This window comes from Rhagoletis pomonella, unplaced genomic scaffold (genome assembly GCF_013731165.1).
Source record: "Rhagoletis pomonella isolate Grant_MI unplaced genomic scaffold, Rhpom_1.0 Rhpom_scaffold_00005, whole genome shotgun sequence".
Lineage (NCBI taxonomy): Eukaryota > Metazoa > Arthropoda > Insecta > Diptera > Tephritidae > Rhagoletis > Rhagoletis pomonella.
In genome coordinates, this window is record NW_023458559.1 from 48,303,642 (window position 1) to 48,329,308 (window position 25,667).

Consider the following 25,667-nt stretch of genomic DNA (forward strand, 5'->3'; position numbering starts at 1 on the left):
TCGTATTTCTTAAAATTACCGTTATATGGGAGGTAGGCGTGGTTATTATCCGATTTCGCCCATTTTCAATACCATCCGTCCCACGCCCAAAAGAAGTTCACGTACCAAGTTTCGTTAAGATATCTCAATTTTTACTCGAGTTATCGTGTGCACAGACGGACGGACGGACGGACGGACGGACAGACAGTCACCGCTTAATCGATTTCTCTTTTCATTCTGATCATTTATGTATACATTTGTCTATATCTATCTCGATTCGTTTTGCCTGTTACAAACAACCGTTATGTGAACAAAGTTATAATACCCTTGTGCACAAGTGCGCTCGGGTATAAAAAGATGGATTTTGGTATTTTCAAATTCGTCCAGTGTCACGTAAATCTTAACATTTTTCAGAAATATTTGACCGAAGTCTTATAGCCTTATTTATAAAAAAATAAAGTAGCTTTACAAAACGTTTATAAATTGAAAAATGTATGAAAAAGTCAATGTATGAAGCTTTTTAAACCTACTTTATTTCTATGAATATGGCCATTGAAGCATACAAATTTCATGATTCCGATGGAAAAATAGTACGGATTTTTCTTTTATGCAGAGTGATGCACTCTAATGTGAATATATAGCACATGCATATGAAAGTAAACTTATATGCATTTATATCCATACTTCAAATGAGGTAATAAATAAAAGGTTACGAACAAAATACCTCATGTGCTTATCTTATCACCTACTCGCATTTGTCAAAAAGAGACCACCGATACTATGGACTTTTGTTCCTATACTATTTAGTTCGTATTCAATTATTTTTTTATTTGCTCAAATATTTAAATTCTCATACATTTAGCATTTTCATTTTCAAGTCCCAGTGGATTCTATTTGCAATACATATTTATATGGATTTTATGTAACTAAGTGAGCACATACAAACGCGAATACAGAATTACATTTGTAGATATGTATTTAGTCCCTGCTATAGGGGCCTTCACACGCCACCCGGTATCCGTATCAGTTGAGACAGACCTTATCAGACCTTTTTGTGCGTACATGGGTGTGTGTGTGTATGGCATACGTGTGTGGAAGGGAACCAGCCTAGGGTACAGCCGTAAATGATGGCACTCGAATTAAAACCAGCATTTTTATACGAACAAAGCTGATAAGATGGAAGCTAATGCAGATGTATGTACATATGTATATACTTGTAGCTATTGGGCCACATGAAAAGCCGCTGCGGATTTTTGTCTCTATGTAGTGTTGATGCCCATGCATCTGGCAACACTAATGCAATTGCGTCAAACTGACGTGCGTTTGACAGGTGCCATTTCAGGCTACACTTTGATTGAAGATAGTTCTGTAATTCGTCGCTCCTGCAAAAAGTTGCATGGATTTGATGTTAAAAAACGCTAGCCGACCAAAGAGCCGCTAGCCGCCCAGCGTTGAGCCACACATAGACCGGTAGGTCCTTAGCGTTGCCAGTTGGTTTTACGCGTTAAAGTAGACATCACAAAGGATGTCCACGCTTTTTGCGAAATTCCGATTGGTGGGCTCCCAAGCATTTAGTCGTATCTTTGACAGTGCAGGACATCGGCAGAGAAGATGCTCCATGATTTCACTGGCCTACGGCTCACGATATTTCCTGTATCTGGTGGCCGATATGTACTTGTTTAAAATTTATTTTTAATACACAAATTTTTTTTTTTTCAAAAATTTACCCAAAAATCCGCGGGACTTTTCTAATGACCCAATATATAGACATGTACATATGCATAAATAGATAAAGTTTGATTGATAGAAATTAAATATGGGAGAAGTGTGACGAGAAGTGGGCGGAGAGTGCTAAGAGATAACAATTTAACAACTATTTCGATTCATTCAGTAATAACTTTTATACGTATGTATCCATGTATGTATGTATGTATGTATGTATGTAGAATGCCCGTACTGGGTGCAAAATAATGGAACATAGAAAAAAAGTAAATAGAATAAAATTATACAACGGTAATGAACTGTAATCAAACGAAAGAAAAAAACAAATAGCAAAAGTAACATAGCGAAGTTGACAATAAAGATAACTCAATATTATGGCGTGCTTTTTATAAACTTACAAATATATGTTCAAGAAGTAAATAAATTGGAATGCATATACAAACTACTCTGTGTACATATGTATGTATGTACATAGGTATGTATTTATAAGTGTTTGGGCAAGGCGTATGTATGTATGAATGTACTTTAAGTATGGCTGTATTTATCAGTCTAGGCATTGCAATGTGAAGTCGACATTAATTCACTTATAAGTACTTATGTACGTACATAAATATTTATATGTGCTATAAAATTATACACAGATTTACAACTATACCAAACACATGCATGTATATACTGGCTATAATTAAATTCATTCATTCAAAATGACAGTAGTTAAAGCTTGTTCATACAGCTGTTTGTAAGCAAACGAACGAAGAGTATTGCCTTAATGAATTTAAAATGATAACTAAGTAACTTCTATTTATTTTAATATAGACAACAGAGAAAATGTCAGTATGTATGTATTAATAAATATATAAATAGAAATATATTTTCACCACGACAACAATGGCCAATTAAGCGATAATATCAGGTGGCTAGGGGGCGCGGACCCCCAGGGGGAAGTACAATAATTTTTCTCCATCTCCCCCCTCCCTCTCACATATGGAGGCATTTTCAAATGTTTTCAATAAAAACTTATTATAGCTCTGAGGAAGATTTGTCTGGGTATATTTAAGATTATTTACATGGTAAGATAAAATTCAATAATTATTGTCAAGATTTAAGCATCAGTTTCTCAGAGTAAGAGAGAGAGAGAGTAGGTTAGGTTGATGTGGCAGTCAATACAAGTAACCAACTCACTTGGAGCTTGCAGGTCCATTGTGGTACCACTTCTTCCTAGACTCTCCCTACACCGGATAATGCCGTAAGAGAACTAAAGAAGTGCATGCCTAAAAAGCCTTCCCTGCTATTGGCCACAGTTGGGCAGCTGCAGAATAATTGCCCGACGGTTTCTTCCTTAACTCTGCAACTTCCGCAATATTCGTTGGATAATATTCCGAGTCTCGAAGAGAGCCTAGCAAATAGCTAATTACCGGTTGCATAAGCCGCGACAATCGGAATATCCTCTCTAGAAAGGCTGATAAACTCTCCCGTCCTATTCTTTTCTTACAAGTGCCCTCCTCTAGCCATGACCAGTTGGCCTCTTGAATCATGGGTATATTTACCAATTTCACCACTGCTTTCACATAGAGGGAAATTGACACTTTTCTTGGCTAGCTCATCGGCCCCGAAATTTCCTTCGTACAAATAATTCCAGTCCTAATTCTGTCAGGCTTGGATCCATATGTGTAAAAATTCAATTCCCCCCTTCTCCATGGTCTCCGTGTTTCCCATTCTCCTCTTGACGAAATGATCGTTTTAAATAGCCTATAGAAGATGGGTTTGGAGGCGTAGTAGTCGATTTCTAGGTCATAACTACCCAAAGTGTGAAGTATGGAAGCGTGGCCGGACCACCAATCCTTCCATAGCACCATACTTTTTATTCTGAGCACCGAAGTGTTTTCCTACCAGACCGCTTGTTTGCAAGCGTATAATGGAACGATGGCCTTCCTAACTCCTTACTGAGCCCATATAGTTAACACTCTCCTATAAAGTTATCGCCACAACGTTAAAATTTAGCGCAGAGACTGTGGGAAGCCTGTGTTTCATTGTAGAGAGAATTGCTTTGGTTCTCAGAGAAACAAAAAACATTACATTTAATTGTCAATGAGTTAGGAGCCATCACGCCAAAAAAAAAAAATCTTTAATAAGAGCATATTTGGAAAAATTAAAAAGGTCCAAAAAGATGTTCTTTCTTATCCTGAGTATCGCAATTTTGGCCACTGCGAAAAGCTTGCCGCGGCGCAAACAGCTATTAGACTCAGGGAAACCGATTGGTTAACCGACTTACGGACTGGACACTCTGGAGTTCTAGGGGGCTTCAATTTCATCCCTGATCGCACAGATTACTGCGTCACCGAAATGGCTCCTAGGAGCTTCTTCTCTGCCTTCAAAGGAGGATTGGGCGGGCAGAACTTTTGGAGAGGGGGAGCGGTGAAATTCTTCACAGATGAAGCGAAACTGAAAGGCAGGGTCGGTGGCGGGGTCTTCTGTCGAAAGCTTTCCATCAGCACTAAGTTCAGGCTCCCGGACTTCTGCAGTGTATTCCAGGCGGAAGTGAGTGCTATCAAGGAGGCGGTGGAATCATTGCTCCGGAGTGCTATGACAGTCAAGGAGGTGAGCATTTATTCTGATAGCCAAGCGGCTATCAGGGCTTTGAGTAAGTTGGAGGTGCGCTCTAACTTGGTTAAGGAATTGCTGCTCTCTCTTTCGGTCGCGTCAAAATACTTCTGTATTAGGCTTATATGGGTACCGGATCACATTGCGACATTGCGGAGAACTGTGTTGCTGACGAATTGGTCAGGAAAGCCACTCGTAAAACGTTATCGCCAGATAAAAAGCGGCTGGGGGTGCCATTGATATTTTGCGGTTCATTCTTGGATAGATGTGCCTCGTGTCAGCTCAGTGATTGCTGTGCGAAAACCAGGACATGCGCGATCGCAAGATCCTTCTTTCCGAGGGTAGACAGGGGCGGTCGAAGGCACTCTTCACACTCACAAAGCGACAGATGTAACTTTTTGTGGGGGTTTTAATGGGTTACTGTCCAATCGGTATTCACACAGTAAGGCTGAGCATACTACCGGACCCCATATGTCGCAGTTGCCTGGAATATGACGAGGTGGAATCACATCAACACTACCTTCTTAGGTGCCCAGCGTTTACGAGGCTACGGTTGAAGTACACATCCTGTCACATCCTTATAGCCCCGAGGAGCTCTGGGGCACTGAGATTAGTAGAAATCGTAAATACATAACCGCCTCGCGGCGTTTTATCGAGTAAGTATTGGGTGCCGTTCAGAATGTGGTATCACAAAGGACAATATCCTAATTGTGTAAGTGAGCCCTGGTCACGCGGGGCTGCCACCTAACCTAATCCAATCTAATATTCATTAAAATTTAAGATTAGTCGGTTTTCAATGACCGCCAATCACTAAATGAAGTAATTGCTTAAAATTGGGTAGTGGTATATTATTTATTTATTTATGGTAGATGGTAGTTGCAGTGTTGCATTTAAAATTCCACAGAGATATTCAAAAAGTCACAAACTTATCAGACTACCCTGGTAAAAAGAAATTAAAAGTTAAGAATTCAATTATCTACATTAGATCGAAGTCGACCATCGAACGGCACATATTCGCCCATGGATTTTTCCCAAAAAACGAAACTATTTATCTGATTTGGGGTGATGATGATGATGGGGTGATGTATACAGGGGACATTCTTTGTTCACTTCCATGTTCTTATGCCAAAGGTTCATACACCTTGGAGAAAAACTTTCGTTTCAAACCTAATAAATTTGGTATACTAAATATCTGTTATTTGAGAGCAAAAAAAATCTTGAAAAAAACCTACTTTTCCATCGCTGCCGAAATTTCGCCACTGCCAACCAAATGGGCACGGAAATCGAGTCAAGAACTGCCTGCGGTCTTGTTAAGCAGAGAAACAGCAGCTAACGGCATACTTTCCCTATTTTATTCAACTTGACTGCTGTACATGACCTAATTTGCATTCCAACATACTTCTGAAAGAAAACGCATATGTACATCAATTAAAAAAATTATTTTTCCCTACTCAAACATTCGTTTACATGAATTGTTACATGTCTTGTAAGCCTGCTGAGTATTGATTTATTATACTCATTGAAAAGAAAAATCTTAGCTTAACCTCAAAAAATCATACAGATTTACAAGCATAAAGTAACAATAAAACCTATACATATGTATATGTATACGCGCATGTCCAGCAGGCCAGGCAATAGGCTCGTGGAACTTGTCAAAGTGCTGTGATATCAAAAATTTCAAAAAAAAAAACAATTAAAAAATTAAGTTCGAAAAGAATGTGTGGAGAAGTGAAAAAGGAATTTACTAATATTACTTGCCAGTGCTGTGTTTACATCTGCCTCGAATACCTGCAAAGGTTAATGACACAGCCCTGGCTGCTCGCTCACTGCACACCTTATCGCCGTCGTTCAGTTTTGCTCCGATGCAATGCACCCAAAAACTATACAAAACAACGGTTGCGTTTGTGTATGCACGCAATGAAATGCAGACGCAAAGGTTTGACCGAAAACCAATATTCAATCACGCGCATAAAAAAACCTAAAAAAAGAGTAAACAAGTGGGAGAAGGGATAGGCGTAGGGAAATGTCTGTATAAAATTGTTTCAGTAGAAAAGTGTGGCACGCCATCTTAGATACATATTTTGAGAGGTGTTTGCTGAGCACATTTTGGTCAAACAACAAAACATTAATAACTGATAATGCCATGATCATGTTTTTCAGTTGCTTGAAAGTATTTCACTTTGGCCTGACTACTACTGATATGTAGGCACATAGATATGTATGTTTGTACATTAGACCGTACCACCTTACAAGCAAACAAAAATAAGTTCGCCATACACCCCTGAGTGCAAGATAATTATGCAAGGCAATTTTGAAAAAAATAAATAAAAATTTTTTTTTGGGCGAACTTATTGGTCACATTTTTACATTTTTCGGTGTCACTTACATTCAGAATTAAAAATATTTTTTTGGAAGAATTCCTACTGGAATTTTGAAAATATTTTCTTAAAGCGCAATTCGTCAACGCCATGCGGTGGTGAGTTTACGTTAACACGCGAATCCCATAAGGTAGATGATGCCTGCGTCAACCTACGTCTACGCTACTTCGTTGACTATTCGAGCTTTTAGCTAAAGTTGAAATATTTTTTGCGAGCTTTAATTTATTGACATTAGGGTAGTACGTTGGAGTGTTAAGAACTGAGATTTGGTGGGTAAGCATTAGAACTTTGTTCTTGAAGTCAATGAACTTTGTAACAAGAAAAATTCCTCCTCGAGACAAGGGCATCAATATATCATACTTTAGTAACCGACTATAAACCGAATGTTAAACGGCGACCCCTACATTCGGTTGAAAAAAAATGTTGAATTGCCTTCGAATCGATATACTTCCTTAGAAAGCTTTGAAAGAAACGTATTCCTTAAATTAATGTGGATTGTGAAGCTAATTTTGGTCAACAAAATGGACTAGAATTTTGGCTTCTCAAGAGCTCTCTGAAACCTGAATTTTCCATCCATGGTAGATTGTCACGCAAAGCTGAGAAGTGCTTCTAGGCACGGCAGAATCGGTGCGATCAAAGAAACTTCTTGAATTTATCAAACGGCCGCGCTACTTATCGATACAGTATAATAGGATTTATGTGGCTGCTTTCAGGACTACTTGTAAGTCTCTGCCATGCTGACTAGTTATACATGTGAGGATAAACTTTTCTGAGTTTCAGACGCCTCTAAGTGTGCTGTCTCAGCGTGCCTTAGGACGCTAATCTACCACAAAGCAGTTATTCATGTTATGAGCTTGATGAGAATAGTAGGATTGATAACTGGACTGAGTTGTCTACGAATATGTGTCTATCTACAATCACCGTAAGAGAGAGCAGACGGCTCGGGTGTAATATGTGTAGTTACTTCCGAAAACCCTTTTTATGTATTCGCGATCAATGTGTTTAGGCGCGACTACTAACACCAACCGCCTAAATGCATGTAATTTACTTCATTAACTTTATGACTTTCTCAATTGCACTTCTCAATTGCCATATAATAAAATTTTCTTAAGTTATAATCTGATGGCACTTCAAAGTATGCTCGGCCTAGTCTGACGCATCCTCCGGACAATGCTTTCGGAGCTTTTACGGACTCCGCATGACTTACAATCACTTGAAAAAACATATATATATATATCGTTGCCTTAATATAGAAAGGCCCTATCTCACATCGTCGCTGAAATGCACAAAGCCGTAACTAACTAAAATCTTTTATTGCATAAAACGATGTGAGGCCACATAATTCGATATACTGCATCATAATCAATTAAAACGTAAATTTTCGATTTTTAGTTAGTTACGACTTTTTGTAAATCAGCGACGATGTTAGATAGGGCCTTTCTATATTAAGGCAACGATATATAGATTTTTATAAATACATGCAAACATACTGGTTTTCCCTCTTACTGAGTTATTCACAATGAAACAATAGCAATAATACCAAATTATGTAAGATACTTTAACGATGCCTTTGTCGCCCTAAGGCCATGAGAGTGGTCTTTTATCCTACCCATTATAGTAAAACGAAACTAAAAGGCCGTGCCTTAAGGTATTACCATTTCGATTTTAGTAATGCATTTAAGCTGTATCTCATTTTTATTAAATGTCAGCTAGGCTACTCTTGCCCTCAAGGCCTCAATTTTATCTTGTCTAAATTAAAAAGCAAAGTACATACATACAAAGTAACCTTCCGATTCGTGTGGTAGATAGATGAATAGTTGAATAAAGCACTGCGGCCAGTAGGTCGATTGTGCCCTCAGTTCATCACAGTACCTCAGCTAGATCCCGGGGGTAGAGAGTGTAGGTGGTCCTCTCTTGGTCATAAATGCCCTATGCTCCCTTCTACGTGCTACGGCCTCACACTCCAGAAGGAGGTGTAATGGAGCCTCCTTGGCAGCGTCACAGAAGCGACATAGGTCACTAGAACAGATTCCTAAATTATAAAGTGTTCTCTTAACCTGCAACCCCGTCAAGATACCTGTAATTATCCTTAGTTTCTCCTTAGGGAGGCCTGTGAGTATGCTGTATTTTTTTTTAATGTACCCTCCTAGTAAGCTTGACGAAGTCACATGGTATTATGCCAATGCAATTCCCTTAGCCTGGTGCTTTCATTCTTGAGCGCTTCTTTTATCGTGTTGGGACCAATTGGAAGAAAGGGCTCCTGTCCTATCAGGGTCGAGGCAGCAGCCAGTCTGACCAGATGGTCCGCTTCCTCATTACCTTCGACTCCCATGTGCCCTGGTAGCCATAGAAATTGGAGGGTATTATTATCAGCCAGAGCATTAAGCCTCTCTACACACTCCAGAACCATCGAGGACCTGATCTCGAGTGATGAGAGAGCATTGAATGGCGCCTGGCTATCGCTTAAAATTAGCACACAGACTGATGGCATTCACTTCTGTTTGGAAGATGCTGGGGAAGGTTTCCATGAGCACCGAAAGCTTCAGTCTAGGACCATAAACACCTGCTGCTGTCTTCTTATGAGTTTTAGAGTCATATGTGTACCAGCTTAATGTGCTCGCCTGGACGTGTCTCTCAATGATTGAGGTACTCCAGGTCGCCTTTCTGTGTATTTTAACATTATGGTTTCTTTTGAAAACCACTACTTTATACTGTCGTCCCTGGGGAGGAGAACTAGAGGGAGCTGGAAGTCCAGCCTGTCCCGGTTCCTGGATGACAAAACCTTACCTTGGCTAAAGCCTTCTCTCGCAAAATTAAAGAGTCCGCTTTGCAGCTGGATCAACTGATAGATACAGTGGCTCAAGTTCCAGCATTACCTCCAGCGCTGCCGTCGGACATGTGCGCATTGCCCTCGTAATACAAATGCACCCATCCATCCATACATACACCTAGGGATCCTTGGAGCAGAACCCCAGGATTTACCCGCTAGACGTTTACACACCATCAGCGCTCTCGTAGCCCTGGAGGTGACCGCTTTGACGTTAGTCCTCCACAGGAGTTTGGAATCCAGGAAAAGTCCCAGATACTTACCTTCTGTAGCGACGCCGAGTGGTATATTCGTAATTTTTTTTTAGTCGATCAGCAAGATGTCTTTGTATAGGGGGTTTTGTCTTGGAGTACTATCAAAAAATGATGTGGAATTGATCCACTCCCCCAACGTCAATTTTTTCGGCTGCATAACTACACGTATACTTGTTTTTCTGGGAAGACAACCTCTTGATAATTTGGAGTACCTTAGGTTAGAGGAAACACATTCCCAGCTTCGTAATAGACAATGACTGCTGAAAATAATCTAATCTAACCTACCGTCCCAGCAGCCTTATCAATGATAAAAATTCCATCAGTACGACAAATCTAAAATTATTCACAATCGAAGCGTATGGTGCCCTATTTCAATCACACATACTAAGTAATTTTATTTCCTAACATCAACACCTCAGCATACCTTGCAGCATTTATACTTCCGCACCGGAAATGCGCATTTTTTTTAATCAAATACGTACACAAATGTGTCCCCCTTTTGATTTAACCAACTAAAAAATAAATAAAAAATATTTGCTTACCTTGCAACACCACAACCCGACAACCATCCTGCTTCAAGCGCCGATACAAAATATTTATAGTAGCATCCGCAACGACATTATTGCCGCGTGGGCCGCCGCACATCATATCCAAACCACATCCGGCGCCGCCACCGCCACCAAGCGCTTCGCCAGTTCCTCCAGCCCCAGTTGAGGTATGCGCCTGGAGTACTGGCTGCTCCTGCATGCCGGCATCATTATACAATACGAATAGGCTCACTTTGTAGCCCTTCTGTACGCGTTCTTTCAAATCGGTTGACTTAATTGTTGATAACAAATCGATTTTACCGAGCGCTAATCGGCGCAACATAATGCTTGGTATGAAGAAATTCACTGCTGAACGGATGCGCGATTCGCTAAATTCGTGGGAGCTGCGACAATCCAAAAGGATTAATTTTTGTGCCAGCAGCGACGAGAGCGGGTGCGTATGGCTGTGTTGTTGTTGTTGCGATGAAGCGGATATGGAGCGCAACTCGGCCTGCAGCCATTCCTTTGTAATGCACTCAAATTCGGTTTCCGGCATAGTGGCGTTAATTTAAATGAGTTAAGTGGGGAAAAATTTAGTGTAAATAATATTTTGGAATTTGTGTGAGTTTTTTTTCTGTTAACAGTGATTACTGAATGCCTGTAAGGATTCCTTTAAGCTTTTAAAGATTTTTAAGGATGTGTTTTTTTCCTGTGTTTTGTACTAAACGTGTTTTTATATCTTTTTTTTTAGTTTTACAAATAATTTTACACCGCACACGCGCTTTATTCTGCTTTACGCCGCACTAATTTCCGATACGTTACTCTGAGTCGCGCACCGCTGCAATACTGACGCATCGCGTGATCGTCATTCGTTTCGTTCACTTTGTTTGTACTGCACTGTATGCCAAGAATTTCGGTTGCAGTTGTCCGATTGCACTTATTTGCGCTCTTTGCTGTTGCTGATTTTTTTTTTTTAGTTTATTTATGTACACGTTTTTATATATTTTTTTTGTTTTTGCGTATAGCGCTTGCACTCGTATCTGTTGCTGCTCTTTTTTTTGCTATACTCATGTGCCCATAACTTATGGTTTATTTTGGTAGCCTTCTATCTCACTTAAATTCATCAACGATTTGTCATTTTCTAATTTCTAAACAAAAAATTCTGCACACTGTGCCTTTTGGTCGGACAAATCTTTCGTATGTATGCAGTTGTTGCTCGAACGCATCGACTTGTCAACAGCACATCTCTGCCAACAGCATCATCCTCCTCATTGACAACGCATTCAATTACTCATGCAGCTCATGTAATGGCTTTTGGTTGATGCAATAACGGCCAAAGCAACCCAAGCGAGCAGCGCGGAACACTAATCAACAGAGCGAAAGCGTTCACCGCCTCTCAAACTGTTCGCGCAATTTACTTTATTTTAACTTGGAAATATGTTCTTTGTGTTTTTGCTTGAGTTTGACTGCCAAGTTCTGCCTTTTCACTTTCAATTTTCCGCAAACTGTTTTTCTTGGTTTTTTTTTGTTTAATGTTTTCACTTCCTTCCGCTTTTGCTATATATATCTCTTTTAGCTATAACTAACTCACTAAACTACCAACGGAAAAAAAACACATTTCATTTTCCACTCTGTGGTTCATCTTAGCATTTTTTACACTTCTGCTTTGCTTCTCACCTTTGCTTTGGAGATTTACTTCTTTGTAATGTATTTTTTTTCTCCTTCTGCGATGCATCAAAAGTAAGCGTTTGCTGTTTTATTCACTTGCACATTTCCTGCCGTTCATTCAATAGTATTACTTTTTTAACTATCTACTTTTATTAACTAATTTACGCGCAAAATCAGCACTCCACTTGCGTTTTTTGTTCAGCGTTTTCTACCTCAACTAAATTATGATTTTCTTATAATAACTTCAGCACATTGAATATGAGAGAAACATACAGAAAAAAAGTAGAAAATCGACTACAGCGCGCAACACGGATACACTACCACGTTTGAGTGTCAAGAAAACACGACCAGCTACGATGGCTGAAACGTTCCGAATGTGGACAACGACAAAGCCAACAGCATTCAAAACGCCAGCCAAGTGGATTCCACGCTGCAAAATCACAGTAGAATAATAAGAAACACAAAAAAAAAACAGCGCATACACACACATGCAGTATTCAGCTCTCCCCCACTGCTGGTGCTTGTTCTTCTAATGCCTCTGCTGCTTCTCATCTCGGTGGCCACGTTTGTATGCACATATGTATGTCCGTATAAATGTGGTGGTACATATACATCCCTGTAGTGAAAATCTCTAATTCTGAACTGGTGTGCTTCTAGCACACTTAGACCCAGTACTGGATCCTGATAAATCTCTTTTGCATGTAAACGAATGACGAATTTAACATGGCGATGTCCTAGGAAGTGTCAATTGCCCTCGCTGCATCCCTTTTTCGGTAGTGCCGAACTTGACCTAAATTCCATAGTTCCGAACCAGTTCTAAAATCCACAGACGAAAGAAAAAAGTATCATTATTTTTCAATCATTTTGGTTCTTCCGTGTGTGCGGTTTTAAATTATTTTCAAAGAAATGTGATTTCGATTTGAAATTAAATTTATTTTAATGGTTGTAAGAAATGTACGTTTACATACTTTTGGCTGTAGGTGAGTTTGCAGAGATGCTTGCTTTTAAAATGTTAACTAAAATTTTTCTTTTGTATTGCCAAGCTATGAAAAACCATCTGCGAAAAAGCCGCCAAACACATATCTATGTAAAGTACACAATCCCCCCCGCTGCATCCCTTTTTTCTATAGTTCCGAACCAGTCCTAAATTTGTCACCTTAGATATAGAGTTTAATGAAAAAAGTGAAATAAAATAGGTTTTTAAAAGTGCCACATTTCGTTGATTTTGAACTGGCGGGGATCTAGTTAGTATCGGACTGGTTCGTTTTTGGCGATAAATATCTAGTACGGATCTAGAAATTTGATTCACTAGTTCGCGGTTTCTCTGCAGGGATATCTGGTAGTATGCGGTAGGAGAAATTTGCTTGCACACTTGTACGACTGATTGATGGAGAGCGAGAGCGTCAGTGCCAGAAAGAGATGGAGCGCGCACCAAAGTTGGAGCGCAGTATGAATGTACATACTTATATGTTTTGGAAGATAGTTGCGCGCAAGTAACGCGCTAGTGGTGTGCTAATATTATGCTTAGTACAGAGAGGGAGCCTATACGTTTTCGATTTTTTAACAATTGTTGTGTTTGTGAATGGTATGTGTGGGTGAGAGCAAGAGGTTTTATTGTTCGGAGCAGAGATGGAAAATTTAATTTTCAACTCGTACCTAATTTGAATAAAGACAAACGTAAAATATGATGCAAGCAAGACCAACCTTTAGATCCGTCTATACTACGAAGAACCTCTTCGGGCCATTCGAGACCATATAAATAATATCGTTAGAAAGCGGTCCTCATGAGATATTGCTTTTCGGGCAATCGCAGCGAATTCGAAGCCCCTAGCCTTTCAGCGCAACTTTTTGCAAATTGGAGAAAAAAGCAAAATTTTTTAAGTAATCGAAGAACGGAAGAAGACAAGGTACATTAGAGCTGCAAAGATCAACACGTTTCGGAATACACATCCTTGTTGGCAGCCATTACTTCAATGCTTTAAAGACCTCAAATAATTTACTTGGCAACCAACCAATCAAGTCAGCCTGGAATTCAAGAGCTCGAAGGGCAGCAGGGTGATGGAACATTGGACGAGCAAATGGTATATTTTACAAATCTTAAATTATACTCGGTCTCTTTATATGGCGCATTTTTATTCTCCTTATTTGGCGTTGTAACCGCCTAAGTGCTTTTGGCCAAGTTCAACAAAGCACAGCAGTCGTTTCTTTTCTGTGCCAACTGACGCCAATTGGAAATTCCAAGTGCAGCTAAGTTCTTCTCCACTTGGTTTTTCCATCGCAGTGGGTGGCCTCCCTCTTCCTCTGCTTCCAGAGGGTTCTGAGGTGAATACTTTAAGAGCTGGGACGTCGGAGGCCATTCGAACGACATGGCCAAGCTATCGGAGCCGCTGTATTTTAATTCGCTGCGTTATGTCCATGTCGTTGTAAAGCCCATACAGACCATCATTCCATGGTCTGCGCTACTCGCAGTCAACAGTGGCGTGGGTGCCAAGGTGCGAACGCGCTGACTGTTTGTTGATATCTTGTCCTTGTTGACCACCAGACCCATTCGCTTGGCTTCCATATCCAACTTGTAAAACGCTGAACAGACTTCGCGGGTCAGTTCTGCAGCTCTTAATATCTTCTCCAACATGCGATTGAAGAAATCACATGAAAGGGAGTCGCCCTTTTGAAACCCTGTTTGGTGGCAAACGGCTCGGAGAGGTCTTTCCCAATGCTGACGCAGCTGGTGGTATTGGGGATGCTGAATTCAGAAATTGCGGCATATAGGCAGCTCCTTTTAGTGCTATCGAAAGCGGCTTTGAAGTCAACAAATAGGTGATGAGTTTCGATCCTTTTCGCGCGGGTCCAAAATTTTGCGTATTGTGAATACCTGGTCTATGGTGGATTTGCCAGGTCTAAAGCCACACTGATAAGGCCCAATCAGTTCATTGACGGTGGGCTTCAGTCGTTCACACAATACGCTCTAATAGACTTTGTAGCCTTCTGGCTGAACCCAAGGTAGTTTCCGCGAAAGGCGTGGTCGCCTTCCTTGTGGATTCGGCAAAGAACACTTAAATTCCAGTCGTCTGTCTAGCGTTCATCTGCCATATTCTGCATAAGAGTTGATGCATTTGGTTTCTCGTTTTTCGAGCTGAAGGCAGCCACGTGGCTTGATGGATCTTTTTATGCCTGAACCTAGTACTACACACCATGTTTCGGGCCACGGCGAAGTCGATCAATATCACTTCATTGTCGGACATTTCATCGTGGAGGCTGCATTTTCCTACGGTGGTTCCAAAGATCCATTCCTTTCCCAACCTGGCATTGAAGTCGCCAAGCGCGATTTTGATATCCAGGCGGGGGCAGCGCTCATAGAAGGGATCCGTCCTTCTCTTCCATCGGGGCATGGGAGAAGATGAGCGAGATGTTGAAGAATCTCGCTTTGATGCCTAGACGCTGGTCCACCGGGGTGAACGACAGTACTCGGCGACGGAATCACTCTCCCACCACAAATCCAACACCGAATTTGCTTTCGTTTACATGGCAGCTGTATTAGACGTCGCAAGGCCCCAGACATTTTTTGTCTTGCACCTTCCAATGCATTTCTTGTATGGCGGTGACGTCAGCTTTTGTCCTTACGAGGATATCAACCACACGGGCAGAGCCACCTTCCCCATCAAGGGTTCGGACCTCCCAGGTGCATGCCCTCAAATCGTATTTCTTTAAACGTTTGCCGTGGTCGTCATCAAAAGGGTGGCTTAGGGGCGGGGGTCTCATCCGGGACTTTGTGTTGGTTCTTAACTGGAAGCAGTTTTTGCGCGGCGGGTCCCAAACCCAGCGCACAACCCATTGCTGGGACCCATTGCGAGCCGCTTGCTCCAAGACAGACACCCGCTTGCAGCCACACCTGCTGATGAACAGACGCTGCAGACTGAACCCTCAAACCGAATAAGTCGGAGTGGTCCCCCTCTTTCTGCCGTGACCAAAGGCTCCACTCGGATTAGTTACCGCATCTCGCACATGGGTTGCTCAAGTTGCCCAGAGTCGGTCTTGAGTATAACCGTGCAACTGTAACTGCATATTCAGCACAACGTTTATACCCAGTGCACTCCATTGTATGGCGCACAGGCGAATTCATATAAGGTGGTAGAGGTAGTACAAAAACAAAAACTATCATGTATTTTGTTTTCGCTCTCGGTACACAAATGTCATATTTCAGCTATTCTTCGTTCAAGGAGGAAGAGGGAAAGAAAAGGCCAACACTCTTCCTTTCGCACTCACTTATAAGGGGTTTTGACATATGTGTACCAAGGCGAATTAGAGCAGCTGTTCTAGCAACACCACCTTATATGAATTCGCCTTGATGGCACATTAACGTGGGAAATGTTTGGCAAAAGTGGAAAGGTTTTAATATCATTCGAGAGTACAATTCCATACAAGTTTTGTGTTAATATTCGAGTACGCGGCATTCCTACACCAGCTTTATAAGGAAGTACACATAGTCAAGCATAAAAATGCATCGATTGCGTTGATGACTAAGCATAGAAGCAGCTATCTGCGCTTAGTTCTCAAATGAAAAAGGCAATGGATAAAGCTTTTCGATATAACCTTAACTAAAAAAGAATTGTAAGTTATGCCAATAAAAGAAAGTATGTATTGTAATCTTTTTCTTTTGGACCACATTTAGATGTATGTACCTAAAATATGTATGAATTAAAAAGGTACAATGTACTTACTTGTCCATCACTGGTTGAGAACATATCTTGGTTTAGAAAGGTGAGTGAGAGTGAGGGAGTTTTACCAAGAGCTCATACATATTTTTAATAATCCAAACATAATTAAAGCAGGACACTTTGTCATCAAAGTAATGTATTAAAAAGCCAGGAGCTTAAATTCAATTAAAAACAATATTCAATAATTCAAAATCTTGTCTTGTTCTTCGAGAGGAGGATAGTGTTCTGGAGAAGCTGTTCTCAATTATGATGTACTTAGTTAAAGACATTTCTCATATGCCCTCACTATATGTAGTCACATCTATAGTATGCATAAATATATTTGTATTATGTTGCGAATCTTCTTTGAATATTCAATACAGATATGCATTTGTATAGCCCTGCATACTTATGTACATATGTATGTATGTATATACTCGTATTTATTTAGGTATGTACGTACATATATACTTAGAGGAATTATGTACTCTACAGTAAAATTATAAGGCAGTTTCCCAAAGTTTCAACACTGTTTTAGTAGGTTTAACTTAAATAAGTATAGTATAAATAACTGGCGGAACTTCGCAAAATAAAGAGACAATTCGCAAAAGTTTTTTGCGCCCGAGAACCAAAATTTTGAGGATCTTTGACTCGAGGACAAAACAAAAAGAAGTGAATCCTTTTCTACTCTACGACCTCCATAGTGCCCTGTTATGATGCTGATTAAACCCAAGACATATTTAACAAGGTAGAAGTGACAACAAAATTAAGCTTTCTTTGAAGCTGGCTATAGTGTCAAACAATGCAAAAATTGGGCATAACAAATGTTTTCAATACGATTTGAAATATTTTGTTTCATCTATGTGGCTAAATGAGCAACTCCGGGTGACACTTCAGACGCAGTCCAAAAGAGAGAAATGTCGAAATTACTTATACCTTGTTGAATATGCCTTGCTTAAACAATTACTCCAGATTTGCTTAAGTTCAGGTGTAGGAAAGTGCTTATTCCGTTTAATTTGGTCGTAAGGAATTTTAGTTTTTTAATAACTAAATGCACCATTATTCAATGACCAAAAATTTATCAGTTTAGAAATAACCTAACATGTATGCCTATTTTTTAATGGCAATGACTATGTGTGTAGGTATGTACAAAATGTAATTTTCCAAAAAAAAAATCAATTTATCAATTTATGGCCAGTTTCCAAGCGATCAAAAATTAATGTCCAGTTTAGAAATGGCTAAATATGTATTCCAATTTTTAAATGACCAAACAATTGAGTCTAGTTTTTAATGACCATGAATACATGTTCTGTTTTTCTGTGACCAAACATTTATGTCCAATTTCTAAATAAGCTAAAGTTTAAATTTAGTTTTAAACAAACAAACATTTATGTCCAGTTTTCAGGTGATGATAAATGGCCAAAAATTTACATATATCCAGTTTTCAAGTGGCCAAAAATTACGTTCAGTTTGTAAATTACCAAAAATGTTTTTACGTCCAGTGTTCAAATGACCAAACATCTATTTCCAATTTCTAAATAAGCTAAAATTTGTATTCACTTTTAAAATCACCTAAAACTTGTTTTCACTTTGTAAATTACCAAAAATGTACATATGTCCAATTTTCAAATGAAAAACTCATGTCCAGTTTTTAAATTGCCACTAAATGTATGTACATATATCCAGTTTTCAAATTGCCAGACATTTCAGTTCAGCTCGTAAATTACCGAAAATTGCTATCCAGCTTTTAAATGCCCAAAAAAAAAATGTCCTGCTATAAATTACTCAAAGTTTTTTTTTCAAGTTTTATGTCATTTGTGTTTCAGAATGCTGTAGCTTAAGTGAGTTAGATGGAATATCTACAAATTTTAGTATTTCCGTTGAGTTAGAAGTGGGTGTGGCAGTTGCTATACACACTTCAAATTTACCGTAAATATTTCTGCTAATATCCTCTCTCACGTCCAGCGCAACCTGCCTTGAAGTTATTTGCAATTTATGCTTATACATATATAATTACATACATACTCCTATTTTCCATCAGCATACGTAGCACTTATCTATGTATATATGTATGTATGTGGTTCTGTTAGATAAGTATGTGTATCTGATTATGAATAGTTGGTTGGATATGTAAAACATTTCTGCAAAACTTTTATAGCTTTCCTCATGTGTTTGCATTACACATATGTATATACATATGTATGTATACACATGTTTATCTGTACAAACGGATATTGTCATCTATGCTTTTAAAAAAATCTCTTCAAGTAGTTTTCATAAGTTTCCTTCAGATGCATAGTGTAGGTACATTCACTTTTGCTCTCATCCACCCACAATTTCTTCTCTATATGCGTACATTTGTACATATATAAAAATTTGTGTATTCGGTACAGATGTACATGTGTAGGTATGAGAGTATGTTTGAATTTGAGCTGAATACATAAAAGGTTCATTGATATTTCCACGCCTTGATATGCAGTTTGATTCATTGAAAATTTCTGCAAATTTGTTGTTATAGACACCCCTACATCCATAAATACATACTAACATCTCTTCTGTCTACTAAACATGTAGTTGAGGCAGTTTGAAGCGGTATGAACAAAAGCCAAAAAAAACACAATGCACTTTACTTTGGCTCTCTATCTCTCACGTAGCTCACGCATCGATAGCGGAGAGCAGGCATTGGCCCAGAAAAAATAAAATACAAAACTCTCCACCTTTGCTGTAAACTGAGAGTGGTATCTGGTACCTTGGGTAGAGGCAGAGAACTAGCAGATAGTAATTTGCCTAACTCACAAAATTGGAAATAAGTCGGTGTGATGTTGCCATATTACGTGTTAAATGAATTCATTTATTCACTGGCAATGCTGCAAGTAGAGCTGAAGAATCTCTGCATTGATTAAACCCATTCATGACCATAAAAATATGTATACCGGGTGAAAACTATAACGTGGTCTATTCCCCTCTATGCGGATTCGTAACATCCGTAAAAATATACTTAAAAAGGCTTTGGACTAGTTGTGATGACCACTGATCCGAGGACATCAACTTTCTATCAAAACTTCAAAGTTCTTTAAGCCGACAAAAGTATCTAGTAATCCAAAATGGTTCTAAGCAATGGGCAGCTTTTAAACTTCACACAATCGCCAAAATGGATACCACAAAAGGATCTGCCGATTTCTTTAGCAACTAGCATTAAAGTAAGCCCACAGACTCTTAGACTATCGCCTTGATTCCGAGCATGGCTCGAGGAAGAAAGAAAATGGAGCTTACTGCGGCTCTAATGGCACTGAACTATTTATCATATGCACACCAGCAACGGAGCCTCCACTGGAGCGGCTAACTGGATTCGTCAAAAGAATGAGGATAGTTTAAGGGTATTTAGGGATTGGTAAGAGAAGTGTGGCGAAGTGCAGGGCAGCTCTGGATTTGCTACATACTGGTACTGACGTACATCTGTACTGGGTTCCGGGATACACCGGCGCCGCGGGCAACGAGGAGGCCGACTGGCTTGCCAAAGAAGACGCCCTGTAGGAAACTATGCGTTTAGAGGAGGTGGCGATTTCCCTTCAGTCGATTGAACGGGAATTCGACCAGTCCATGATCCGGAAGGCGTGGACCAAAGCGCAAGGTTACAAGGTGTGTAGGAGCGTATTTTAAGCTCGTGAAGTTTATCCTATCCCTCAAGAGGGAGAATGCTAGACTATACTAATGGGTGTTCTTTCGGGACATTGCCTGTTGGCATTTCACGCCTTCAAACTGGCTCTGACCTATAATAATATCTGTAGGAGATGCAAAACGAAAGAGGAAACAGCGGAGCATAACCTATGTGAGTGTCGTGCCCTTAGCAGGCTGTGAAGCAGTTTCCTGGAGCAGTGTTTGCCAATTTGCCAAGAGAACTGCGATGTTCTTCAACATCGCTCCTGGCGCTCAGTGATTAGCTGGGTCGTAGTTTATCAAGTAACGCTATGGACCATAAAGGTCTCTGAAAAACCACATAGTGCAATATTTACCTACCTGCTCGTCACCTAAGCGAAAGCAGTAAAGATTCGGTTTGGTATCTATAACCAACTAACGCCATTTTGATACATTTTTTGAACCTATCAATTTCAAACTGCTTGCGGTATTGGAGATCTCTTTTACATTTTGCCTTCAAAACAACATTCTAACAATCCGCTTAAGCCAAGCGTAGATTACCCCGTGATTAAGGCTATTGGTCTGAAAGTATCGCCTCTTGTAGAGCTAGGGAGATTTTCTGTCCCTAATTTGGAGAGAACAAACAGACTGTTTTATTTTGTAGACTAACAGCCGTATTCTAACAAAGTCACAAACTTTAGCTCATCACTGCTGTGAGTTCTACTGCGCCTCAAAGCTTGCCGCTGCAAAAAATATGCCGCTACAATACAAATTTTTAAATTTTTGGTGTATTTTCCTAGCACTCGAATTTTTTGTGGCACATTTCTCGGCGCACTAGAAATCACAACAGTGATGAGCTAAGTTTTGTGACTCTGTTAGAATAGAGGGGTAACACTCACTTCCATCATCTCTAAGTCTTTCTTGTGAAACTTAAGTGTAGCAGAAGAAGTTTTGTTTCAAGAATATGCCATGAACTCGAAGAAGATCTTTTTTTAAGGAGAGAGTATGGCGGTCACCCAAGGGTTGGATCCTGGCGAATGTTGTGTTCATTCCCAAGGGAGGTAAACCTCCCACGTGAAGCTTAGAGACTTTACAACGATAAGCAGGCCTTAGCGTCAATCCGGAAAAAACGGTTATGGTTCTGTTTTCAAAGAAAACGAAAACTGTTTGTACGCCATCGCACTGACTTTTTCGGAGGAAGTTAGATATCTGGGCGTTATTCTTGACAGAAAGTTAACTTGACAGCGCTATATATTTAGAAGAGTGTTGCAAGAAAGCCTTAACTGCTATGTATGCCTGTAAATCAGCGATAGAGAAAAAATTTGGATTGAAGCCTCACGTTGTGAATGGATTGCACACAGTGGTTGTGCGTCTTATTCTATTCTACGGCATCACGAGTTCGTGGCCGTCCACAGATAAATATACAATAAGAAAAAAAATTGGCAAAGATTCAAAGGGTGGGTGATGATCACGGGAGCTTTACCATCGACGCCGACTAAAGCTCTAGAGACCTTGCTTCACTTACTACCTGTTTACTTATATGGTAAACTACAGGCAAGCTGTGATGCTATTAGATTAAATGCGCTGATCAAAATTTTGAATTAGAATTTTGGAAGTTCTTCCAGTAGACTTCAGACGCCTGGACTACACAGTCCTTCCTTCTGGACTAAAGAATTACTTTCAGACAAGGCACCCCTCAAGGGGTGAGTGGGAAGAGGATTCGGTCCTGATCTCGTATTCTGACTTAGCAGCCATCTACACAGATGGCTCCGAGTTAGATCTGAATGTAGGTAGTGGGGTATACTCGAAAGAACTCTCACTTAGCCTTAGTTTTCGTCTGCCTCGCTGTCTGCAATCAGTACAGCTCGTAATGCGAGAATTCCGCTATCCTCTTGAAAACTCTGCTTGGAGAATAACTTTATTGAACGGGCAAATATAAGATGGTCTGCGGAGCCTACGTGAAGGACAGCAAGACATACATATCTGACCATAGAACTCGCCCTCTCCTCCGCTTGGAGCGACCACTGCTCCAACATGTTTTTGGAGTTCTCAACAGGCACTGCCTGATGGGAACCCATGCCGCTAGACAGCCGACCACTGTCGTAGCTGCTGAAGAGGAAATCGAAATCGTGGAGCACTGCCTATACCACCACCCCACTCTGGTGAGGGCTCGTCGACGCTGGCTCCTCCATTATTCTTTGGAATGTCTGGCTGAACTGGATTCAGCCAGTATCTATGACTTAGTGCGCTTCATTAGAGCTACGAAGTTGTTCCATTTCTAAGGTATGTGGAGGGAAATAAGGAGTCTCTAGTAGTCTATGGGCACAACGTGCCCATGGCGGCCTAAGTGTGCCCTTTTCCTGTGTGGGATGAGGGCAGCGGAGATAACCTAACCTATAGCGGCCACCATAGCCGAGTGGCTATGAGAGTGTACGAATATTCACTAGGAGATAAGTTTGATTCGCAGAAAATTTGTTTGATGTATTTTGGAGAGAATTTTCGTCAACTCTTCTCAAATTTGGTTTGAAGACAAATATGCAATTTCTATTATGACTTTTGTTCGGCAGATATTAACAAAACTTCTAACGAACTTCTTTGTGGAGAGTATTGTCATTAAAAGGCATCTGGCTTTCGTATTCGCCTTAAATCTGTAGGTCTCTCCAAATAAAGTTTGAAAATTACTTACAGAAAAGTAGCTTAGAGCAGCGCTTAAAGCCCAACGTAACATTGGAGGTTCGACTAACAATGGACCGTCAAGAGCAATAGGTAAATTTGTCGGCAAAATATCCGCTTAAAACCCTCTTAGGGATGTATGAACCAAACTATCTTTACAACTATTTCATTGCATTCTTCATTTTTATTTCTTTATAAAGCACGCGAATTTGGGTTTTCCCCTTTCCAACTAAATCTGTACATATGTATGTATGATTATAAATTTCACCTGCTCTAAACCTTCATTCTTTACCACCTCAAGGTCCTGACAAAGTGTTGTGCACTTTTTTTTTTGCTCGGATCCACACAAACAATTTTATGTAGAAACATTTGTTTCTGACTTCTGTGGAGACTCTTCGAATAGTTTAAATTTATGTCCATGACCCTGATACTGACGAAAGTAAAGCCAACGCGCGTGTACGTGGGGGCCTTGGGAGTAAGCATTGTAATGTGGGTGCATTTTCAAGGATATGCCGCCGCAGGCACACACAAACAGACACAAAGCGATGTGAACTTGAAGCGCATGCGTCAGTTTGTTGTAGCCTTCGGTGTAAGGACTGAAAATGTGCCTATATGTACATACGAGTATATAGTAACTTAACTTTTTCACTTACACAAATGAAAAGCAAACACAAAAATTACAAAATTTTATGTTATAAATAGCTGCTCTCTGCGCAAAATCTGTTTTGTGGAACAGAGAATTGAGATACTAGCGTTTATGTAATATTCGGGAGGCGCATGTAATGTTTGTATTTTTGTATGCAAAGGTCATTGTAGATGTAAGCCAAATACATATCCATACAAAAACTTGAGCAAGTGTTTGTATGTAAAAGAGTTTGCCTGTGTATGCACACGCGTAGTACGAGAATGTAGTATGTACAAATAAATGCGAATTTTCATGAATGAAAAGCCCACGCACTGAAACGCTACAACAGTAATAGCAACATCGCTAATGGATGGTAACAAACACAATAGGGTCAATCAAGAAAGAGAGGAAGCGCAAAAAGAAGGTATACACATTCCAAGCAACTACAAAAATAACACAACCCGCAGCATTTGGCCAACAACTGAGTACAGCAGTTATGACAATATGTAGGAAAAAATCCATATAAACGCCCACTCAACAAAATGGGAAAGGGAAAAAGACAATAAATTAAACTTAAATTTAATAGCATTGAATTTTCGCAAACCATATATGAAATGCTTGAGTTTTTTTTTTGCATAAAACGATGCGGGGAATTGCAATTTGATGAAATGCATCAAAATCAATCGATAGGAAAATTTGGGATTTTTTTGCTAGTTACGGCATTTTGCATTTCAGGTGACGATATGTATGTATGTACATTAAACTGCATCACCACAAAAAGTTGCGGTTTCTCCGCCGGGATTACAAAATGTATTACATTTTTAGGCGTCCACCAAAATGTTTCGGAAAAATATTAAGATTTAAGCGAGCTGGGCCGATTTGAAAATACCTCAAAAAATTAAGTTTTTTATTAATAAAAATAGTTTCTTAAAGAACTTTTTGAAAAAAGCCCACTCAGATGACAAAACAGGTTAAGCTTAAAAAATCTGCATAAAGATATTTAAAAATCTTTTCAACGGAATCGTAAGAATGATATTTTTGATGCTGTTTTTTTACTTTTTCCAAAGATTGATTTACGAAAAACTTGAATAACTGGGCCAAAACTATTCTGATTTAGACTTATGGGATCTCAGTTGAAAGGTATTTTCCCACTATTTATATTTATGTGCAAAAAAGTCATTCATGTCCCAATTTCCCTTTTTTTCCAATACCAACACAACTTAATTGAACTTTGGATGAGGTTCGTTCATCCTATCTTTCTCTTTCATCCCCTGAATGAGTTTATTAGCAAAGAAATTAAAAGGGTGAGAGAATACCTTTCCAATGATACCTCATAAGTCTAAATGGGAAGAGCTTAGGTTCAGTTATTCAGGTTTTTCTTATACCAATATTTGAAAAAATTTAAAAAACAGCATCAAAAATCTCATTATAACGATTCCGTTCAAAATTTTTTTTAAGTTTTTAAAAATATTTTTATGCAAATTTTTTAAGCTTAAACTGTTTTGTCATTTGAGGGGATTTTTTCAAAAAACATCTTTTAGAAACTATTTTTATTCATAAAAAACTTAATTTTTGGAGGTATTTTCAAATCGGTCCAGCTCACGTAAATCTTAATATTTTTCCGAAATATTTTGGTGGACGTCTTAAAATATTATAGATTTTATAATTCCTATGGAGAAAAAGTACCGATTTTTATTTTGTTTGTGGAGCGATGCAGCCTAATGTACATATGTAAATACATTAGCCCGCACCACCTTCTAACCAAACAAAAAATTTCGACGTACACCCCTCAGTCTAAATTATTTTTGAAAGTCAATTTTGAAAAAATTTAATTTTGTTGCCGCACCTAGGGGTCGCCTTTTTACATTTTTCGGTGACACCAACATTCAACATTTTAAATAGTTCCACTGAAATATTTGATATATGCATTTCCTTAAAAAAGTTTAATGATTTTTGTTAAGCTTAAATTTAAAAACTGAGATCTGGCGGGTAAGTCTTAGAACAGGGTTCTTGAGGTAAGTAAACTTTGGGAAAAATGTCTTTCTTCGGTCAAGAACATCGATCGTGCTTTAAGATCCGATTG

At 39.5% G+C, this 25,667-nt stretch overlaps 1 protein-coding gene across 2 annotated transcripts in view; it reads right to left on the reverse strand.

Annotated features, from left to right (window-relative positions):
• LOC118739087 (dual specificity protein phosphatase Mpk3-like) overlaps positions 1–25,667 on the reverse strand; it is a 228,948-nt gene that overhangs the window by 105,885 nt on the left and 97,396 nt on the right. The window contains exon 1 of one of the 2 annotated variants that reach the window (XM_036470212.1): positions 10,304–12,339. The exons of the other annotated variant lie outside the window; for it this stretch is intronic. Coding sequence (XP_036326105.1) covers positions 10,304–10,844 — 541 coding nt within the window. The 5' untranslated portion in view covers positions 10,845–12,339. Of the gene's footprint in view, positions 1–10,303; positions 12,340–25,667 lie in introns of those variants that run through there. 2 annotated transcript variants of the gene reach the window in all.